The 8,524-nt window shown below is 49.8% G+C and overlaps 1 protein-coding gene across 1 annotated transcript; it reads left to right on the forward strand.

Moving 5' to 3' along the window:
• The first annotated feature begins 1,613 nt into the window (after positions 1–1,613).
• LOC142599489 (uncharacterized) lies at positions 1,614–3,041 on the forward strand. Its single transcript, XM_075740378.1, has 2 exons — positions 1,614–1,928; positions 2,051–3,041. Exon 2 carries the CDS (start codon positions 2,127–2,129, stop codon positions 3,039–3,041), a length of 915 nt encoding a protein of 304 aa, XP_075596493.1. The 5' UTR covers positions 1,614–1,928; positions 2,051–2,126.
• Positions 3,042–8,524: the final 5,483 nt, after the last annotated feature.

Here is an 8,524-nt window from a genome sequence, read left to right on the forward strand (position 1 = left end):
TGTAAACCATCTCCTAAAGCTGAGGTCAACCCTATGTAATGATTAAAAACAAAAGACAAAGATCCTCTCCATTAAACTAGTGGCTAGGACATGCAATGAGGTACATTCTAAAATGTCTTTACTGTCTGATTTGGAGAAGAAATCTAATCCCACACACTGTTATTAGGTACTCCAGGCTTGTGGTTTTCCTCCTGTGAAGTAATTTCCTATGAATATTTTATGAAGTTGGGGTTTAGACTAGCTAGGTGGGTGCTCTAACAACTGGATTATCTCTTTTGTTTCTTCCTACCACTTGTCCTGGGAATATCTCTTTAGCTTGATGAAGTGGAATGGCCTCAGTTGGAGAAATAGAGAAACAGTAATTCCATGATACTGTGCAATCCAGGCACTGTGCCTGGATGTGGAAAATTTCTACAAGATCCTGATCTGAATCAGGCCAAGTGGAGGATCAGATTCATGCTCTGATCTGCTGGATATGCCAGAGAGCACTTCCTTCCAAAACATTTTGCCTATTACTGCCTTTTGCACAAAGTTTAATTCAGTTTCATTCCCTAAAAACACCTTTGTATCAAGATAAGCATGGTGGAGGAATGCCTACTAATGCTACTGATAGTAGACATGAATTAAGACTCCTTGTAGATCAACAGCATCAGGCTGGAGGTGATATCATTCATATCCTCTTATTTTGGCATGCTGATCTTTTAATAGACTTGGATATGGCTAAGCGGGAATAGTAAGGCTCCTAAACAGTGGAGTCCTTTGCAGATGTAGCCTCTACATTACTGAAGAGCATTTGGCTTTTTATGCCGCTAAGTGCATTTTTCCATTTGTATTGATTGGAACTTGTGAGTTTTTCCTGAAGATGAAAGACATACCTGAAGGTTGGAACTGGAACCTGAACTGGAACTTCTTCAAAATGGAATTCTTTAAAACAGGAATGGTATTTCTCTCCTTAAACTGATAAGCGATGCAGAGTCTAGCTGGAGGCCTGTAGCTAGCTAGCCTGTAGCTAGTTGGACACCTGTAGGTCTCACTCAACATATTCATCAATGACCTGGACGAGGGGACAGAGTGCACCCTCAGCAAGTTTGCTGAGGATACTAGGCTGGGAGGAATGGCCGATCCACCAGAAGGCTGCGCTGCCATTCAGTGAGACCTGGAGAGGCTGGAGAGGTGGGCGGAGAGGAACAAAATGAAATTAATCAAGGGCAAGTGTAGGGTCCTGCTCCTAGGGAGGAATAACCCCAAGCACCAGTACAGGTTAGGGGTTGACCTGCTACGAAGCAGCTCTGCAGAGAAGGACCTGGGAGTCCTGGTGATTCTGTGATTCTGTGATTCTGTGATTCTGTGATTCTGTGTAATGGACTTTAACTTCTGGTCAGCCCTGGCGTGAAACACTGATGCCGAGCACAAGACAAGAGATGGGGGGATGGAGCGGGCGGTGGCATTGCGGTAACCCCAGACGCCTGTGCTGCGGCCGCAGCGCCGCTGGGGTGAGCGCCTCAGGAAAGGATGGATGTTGTGACATCCCTGAGCCATAGACTGTGACGTCACCAAACAATGATGTCACCAAGTCTCCGAGCGACGGGTTCTCTCATCACCACGGATGGGCTGAGACATCCCCGAACAACGGACTGTGATGTCACCTAGCGATGGACTGTGACGTCCCCGAGCGATGGATTGTGACCACGCATCCCTCGCTGCTTATATTCGGGCACTGGGCCACACCCAGCCGGTTCGTGCCCGCACTCCGGCTGAGCAGTTGGCGAGGTTTGGAGTTGAGCGAGGCCTTTGGTGCTGGTGTTGCGCTCGGGGAGTTGTTAGCTGCAGCTCTCAGTGCCCGACCCCAGAGCCGTCAGAGGACCTTCCCCGGCCCTGCCAGGTTCAGGCAGCCAGGGCACCCCGGAGGCGCGCTCGCAGCAGCACAGGTGAGCTGGGAGGGGACACCTCACCCTGGGGGGCTGCCAGGGATTCCTCCTTAAGGGACCTGGGCATGTCTTCCAACAGCCAACGGGCCAGCCAAGGCTCATGGCCTCTCTTCCTTTTCTAGCGTGACACCCGCTGCTGCAGCGCCGGTGAGAGGGAGCGGCTCGTCATCACCAGCTCCCCCCAGCCCACCGCAGAATATGGAGAGCATGGCCACGGAGCTGGAGGACCGCTGCCCCATCTGCCTGGGCAGCTGGGAGGAGCCCAGCTTCGTGATGCCATGCCTCCACCGCTTCTGCTACCCCTGCATCCTGCGGTGGGCTGAGCGCAAGCCCGAGTGCCCCCTCTGCAAGAGGGGAATACGCTCCATCTTGCACTCGGTGCGGGCGGACGATGACTACGTGGAGCACGTCGTCACACCACCCGTGACTCCACCAGTCGTCGTCCGCCAGGCAGGAGGAGCTCCCAGGCACCCAGCCGCCCACCATCTCCACCACCATGGCACACCCCAACGGGGGGCTGCAGAAGGGCTGCCCAGGTGTCCTGTGGGTGGCCTCTACGCCCCAAACTGGATGAGCGGTTTGCGAAACAACTCAACGCTCATCCAGATCCTGCAGCCCCTGGTCCAACAGGAGCAGGAGAGGATGTTTGCCACCCTCATGGGCACCCCGAACAACCGCGGGCTGGAGGGAGAGCTGCCGGGCCGGATGCTGGGGGTCTCCCACCAAAACTGCATGGCGACACTGGTGCGGCAGCGTGCACGTGTCGCCGTGCAAGGGCGCAGCGGAGAGGCCCACCGTCATCTGGGACAGCAGGATGCCCATGCTGCCGAGCAGCGGGAGGGCAGCCCCGCGGGTGTCCCCGGCCCCGCTGCCTCCCAAGGAGGGTCTCTCACGCCCGGCCCAGCCCCCTCCATCAGTCCTGCGAGACCCAGCATGGAAGAGCTGCCCAGCACCTCGTCCGCTGCCGGTGGTGGGGGTCCCGGCAGCCAGCCCTCTGCTCCCGTTCCCATCCCTGCGGAGCAAGAAGAGCCCCAGGAGGAGCCAGGGCAGGCTGTGCCCGGGCCCTCCACCTCCAGCCGGGGCAGTGAAGGCTCCCCTAATGGGCCACGGTGACCCCCAAAGAGGAGGACTGGCAGCTCCGACACCTCTCCAGCCAACAAGAGGCCAGCACCGTGACGGTGACCTGGCAGGGTGCCTCGGGGGACGGCCAGACCAGCACTGGGCCATCAGCTGGGGCCTGCACCAGCCCTCAAGAGCTCCTAGCCCCCCAAATCCAGACTCCCCAATAAAGGAAATACATGAAAACTACAGAGCAAGTCTCATTGTTTCTTTGCCAAGAGGGTGGTCAGAGGCTGCAACAGGCTTCCTAGAGAGCTGGTGGTTGCCCCATGCCTGTCAGTGCCTTACAAAGAGGCATTTGGACAAGGCCCTGCATTCTTTGATGACTATAACCTGTTAGGGAGGGACGGGATCCACCTGTCCAGAAGCGGCAAGGGAATCTTTGGCAGCAGGCCGGCCAACTTGGTGAGACAGGCTTTAATCTGAAGGACTCAGGGGGTGGGGTCCAATGCTCATGCCATCGCATCCAACTGGGCAATAAGCCAGGCCAACTAGAGCAGTGACAAATGCTTCTTAGCTGCCTCCCAAGGTGAGAACCAAAAAGGCAACCACCTCAAGGGTGTGTATGGCTATGGTGGACCCTCTTGCACTCCTCCACGGAAACCTCCGTGCTTGATTACCTCTCTGAAATGCCTGTACACCAACACACGCAGCATGGGGAATAAACAGGAAGAACTACAGGTCTATGTGCGGTCACAGGGCATGATCTCGTCAAATTGCAGAGACACGGTGGGATAGCTCACGTGACTGGAATGCTGTCATGGATGGCTACCTACTTTTTAGGAAAGACAGGCCAGCAAGGCAAGGTGGTGGAGTTGCTCTTTATGTGAGAGAGTAGCTGGAATGCATCAAGCTCTGCCTAGGCACGGGTGAAGAACAAGTCGAGAGCTTATGGGTAAGGATTAAGGGGCAGGCTTATACGGGTGACACTGTTGTGGGTGTTCAACCACCGTCATATTTGCTGGACAGGCACCACAGCCAGGCACGCACAGTCCAGGAGGTTCCTGCACAGCATTGATGACAACTTTTTGGCACAGGTGGTGGAGGAGTCCACGAGGACAGGGGTGCGGCTGGATCTAGTTCTAACAAACAAAGGAGGAGTGGTTGGGGATGTGAAGGTTGGGGGCAGCTTTGGCTGCATGAGATGGTGGAGTTCAGGATCCTGCGTGAAAGAAGGCAGGGCAATAAGTAGGATTACAACCCTGGACTTCAGGAGAGCTAACTTTGGCCTTTTCAAAGACCTGCTTGGAAGAATTGCATGGGTTAGGGCTCTGGAAGGTAGGGGGACCCAAGAGAGCTGGTCAGTATTCAAGCACCACTTCCTCCGAGCTCAAGATCAGTGCCTCCCAAAGAGCAAGAAATCAAGCAAAGGACGCAGGAGACCTGCATGGACGAGCAAGGAGCTCTGGAAAAAACTCAAAGGGAAGAAGGAAGTTTACAGAATGTGGAAAAAGGGACTGGCCACTTGGGAGGAATACAGGGATGTAGTCTCAGAATGTAGGGGTGCAACGAGGAAGGCTAAGTCCCACTTGGAATTAAATCTGGCAAGGGATGTCAAGGACAACAAGGAAGGCTTCTTCAAGTCCATCGGCAGCAAAAGGAAGACCAGGGAAAACGTGGGCCCGCTGCTGAATGAGGTGGGTGCCCTGGCGATGGAGGATACAGAGAAAACTGAGTTACTGAATGCTGCCTTTGCTTCCATCTTTACTGCTAAGGCTGGCCCTCAGGACTCCCAGACCCTGGAGGTTAAGAGAGAAAGTCTGGAGAAAGGAAGACCTTCCCTCGGTTGAGGAGGATAGGGTTAGAGAGCATTGAGGCAAACTCAACAGCCACAAATCCATGGGCCCTGATGGGATGCACCCACGAGTGCTCAGGGAGTTGGCAGATGTTGTTGCTAAGCCACTGCCCATCATCTTTGAAAGTTCATGGAGAACAGGAGAGGTGCCTGTGGGCTGGAGGAAAGCCAATGTCACTCCGGTCCTCAAAAAGGGCAAGAAGGAAGACCTGGGAAACTACAGGCCAGTCAGCCTCACCTCCATCCCTGGGAAGGTGATGGAACAGCCCATTCTGGGGGTCATCTCTAAGCACGTGGAGGAAAAGGTAGTTATCAGGGGTGATCACCATGGATTCACCAAGGGGAAATCATGCCTGACCAATCTGATAGCCTTCTATGATGGCAAGACTGGCTGGGTGGATGAGAAGACAGCAGTAGATGATGTCTACCTTGACTTCAGCAAGGCTTTTGACACCATCTCCCATAACATCCTCATAGGTAAGCTTAGGAAGTGTGGGTTAGACGAGTGGACAGTGAGATGGGTTGAGAACTGGCTGAATGGCAGAGCCCAGAGGGTTGTGAGAGCAGCACAGAGTCTAGCTGGAGGCCTGTAGCTAGCGGTGTGTCCCAGGGGTCAGTACTGGGTCCGGTCTCGTTCAACATACTCATCAATGACCTGGACAAGGGGACAGAGTGCACCCTCAGCAAGTTTGCTGAGGATACTAGGCTGGGAGGAATGGCCGATCCACCAGAAGGCTGCGCTGCTATTCAGTGAGACCTGGAGAGGCTGGAGAGGTGGGCGGAGAGGAACAAAATGAAATTCATCAAGGGTAAGTGTAGGCTGCTGCTCCTAGGGAGGAATAACCCCAAGCACCAGTACAGGTTAGGGGTTGACCTGCTGGGAAGCAGCTCTGCAGAGAAGGACCTGGGAGTCCTGGTGGACAACATGTTCTCCATGAGCCGTCAGTGTGCCCTTGTGGCCAAGAAGGCCAATGGTATCCTGGGGTGTATTAAGAAGAGCGTGGCCAGCAGGTTGAGGGAGGCTATCTTTCCCTTCTGCTCTGCCCTGGTGAGGCCTCATCTGGAGTTGTGTGTCCAGTTCTGGTCTGTCCAGTTCAAGAAAGACAGGAACTACTGGAGAGAGTTCAGTGGAGGGCTACAGAGATGATTATAGGGACTGGAGCAACTCTGTTATGTGGAAAAGCTGAGAGAGCTGGGTCTGTTTAGCCTGGAGAAGAGAAGACTGAGAGGGGATCTGATCAATACTTGTAAATATCTAAAGTTTGGATGTCTAGAGGATGGGGGTAAACTGTTCCCAATGGTGCCCAGTGACAGGACAAGGGGCAACGGCACAAACTGTAACACAGCAAGTTCCATCTAAATATGAGGAAAAGCTTTTTCACTGTGAGGGTGACCAAGCACTGGAACAGGCTGCCCAGAGATGTTCTGGAGTCTCCTTCTCTGGAGATATTCAAAACCCACCTGGACACAATCCTGTGCAACCTGCTTTAGGTGATTCTGCTCTTGCAGGGGAGTTGGACTAGATGATCTCTAGAGGTCCCTTCCAAGTGCTACCATTCTGTGATTCTGTGATTCTGTGACTTTCTGGAACTCATGCTACAAGTTCAAAATCCTTGGCTTCATCTGTCTCCAGTCTTGTTTGTATCTCTGCTTTCTCTCATTGCTTCACTTTGTCTAACTTATCACTAAAATTGCATGCATAACAGATGATAAATGGAGCTACAGAAACTAGCGCAACAATCCCTGAGCAAATAGGTACTTTAATAGTTATGAAGAGCAGACAGAACCTGTTTAGCTGATGGAGCTGCCACTATAGATCATGACATCCAGAAAATAATTTATTTATATTTTTAAGGGAATACAAAACAATACGAAATGCTGTTGCAGGCCCAGAAAAGGAAACTAGATATGAAGACACATTGTTTTAGGCATAGAGTAGTGAAAATAATTTTCACAAATTTTAGATAAATTAAATGCATAGTAGTTATTAAAAATGGCCAGCAGGTAATATGATTAATTTGTTTTTCTTTCTAATTTCCATTGTGCCTATCTATGTCTCCAGGTACCAGAATATCTTTAAAATACATGATCTTCAACCCATCAACATAGTAATGAAATATGTGCCATTTAGCTTTTCCCTCTTATTAGATACAAATTTACTTCATTTTTCACCGCATGCAGACTTTGCATTACTGTAAATTATTTACATGAAAAGTCCTAAGTCATGTTAGTAAGGTTAATGAAAAATGTGTTGTGTATTAAAAAGAAAATAACTTTTGCCTTATTTCAAGCTGCCTGCAATTCTCCTTTTTTCTCTGCTTAGCTTTAAGTAAAGCTTTTTGGCTCAGATTTGAGTATTAGCAGATTGAGGGGTGACATTTGAATAGATAAATACAGACACTAGACAGATTTCTGTACTTGTGTCTGTCTTGCCTCCTAGTACCTGGATGATGCAATTACATTTACAGCATCGAAGGAAGACAGTAGATTTTAGCTAAGGCACCAGTTTAGCACAAGGTTAGGGTGTAGTTCACAGTTTTGCTACAAGCATGCTCTGATAGTTCTGAAACTGAGTATCGATACTACTTTTTGAATCAAATTATGAACTCACTGTATTGTCAGTTTGCCTTAAATTAAGTGTACTTGCCTGGTATCTAGTATCATGTGTCCTGACCTTGTTTGGAATCTTTAGGTACTTCTGTTATTAACATAAACAATACACAATCGTATCAGTAAAGCAAAAATGTATTTACAGTCTACTCAGGCTTAAGGTTTGTTTCTAAAAAAAATGTAAATACTGGAAGGACAGACAGAAAACACCTTCTCTTGCTTGGGCCATAATACTTGGGTTTCTCGTCTTCTGTTGCCCTGAGCCTGGTGGTCTAATAACCCCTCTCTAAAAATCTTGCTGCATTGCTCTGGATATTGAATGATCCTGACAAGGTAAAATCATAAACTATGTCAGCAGGTACCAGACGTTAGCTTCCTCCTAAGATATACAATAAACTGCTTTATTCTCATTACCTCTCTCGGCACATCTCCTTATAAACTCTTACAGAAAGGAATTACTCTAACTCCTTGTGAAGGCCGAAGGACGTTGGGAGCTACAAAACTTTTCTGGATTCCTTCTCAGTCATTTCATCTTTTGTTGATCTGGTCTGCTGCTTCCCAGGATTGAATGGCATCTGAGCAAAATTCTCAAGCAAAAGCTTTCAAAGGCACCAGGTGGATCATAACAGACTGTGATTTCTTGTTACAGAATGATGGCTGCGACATAGTCTTACCTTTTGATTATCATCAGAGATATGTCAAGCCATCCAGAAGTAATTTAGATAGTTGGAAAACTCTTCTTTTCCTCTGTAGTTGATGTATGGAGAGAAGAATTTGTTTGTGGCCCAGCCTCTGAAGATTTAACACAAAATGCTCACTGTCAGTATCTTCTCCACTAGCTTTTAGCACCTCTGTGTTCCATCCTTTGTTTCCCACTGTGAAGTTCTGATGCAGAGATGTATTTCTGTGCTTTGATGGAACACAATGGGATACCATGGCCCACAGAGTAAAGGGCACCACTCTTTCATTTAGCGCCTTGAAGCTAGGATTGAGCTGGACAATGTATGTACCCAGACAGCTTGATGTGTGCTGGCTGGCTGGCTGTGGGAGGTAGTAGTTTTTTACAATGAAA

This window comes from Balearica regulorum, chromosome Z (genome assembly GCF_011004875.1).
Source record: "Balearica regulorum gibbericeps isolate bBalReg1 chromosome Z, bBalReg1.pri, whole genome shotgun sequence".
In the NCBI taxonomy this organism is placed as follows: domain Eukaryota; kingdom Metazoa; phylum Chordata; class Aves; order Gruiformes; family Gruidae; genus Balearica; species Balearica regulorum.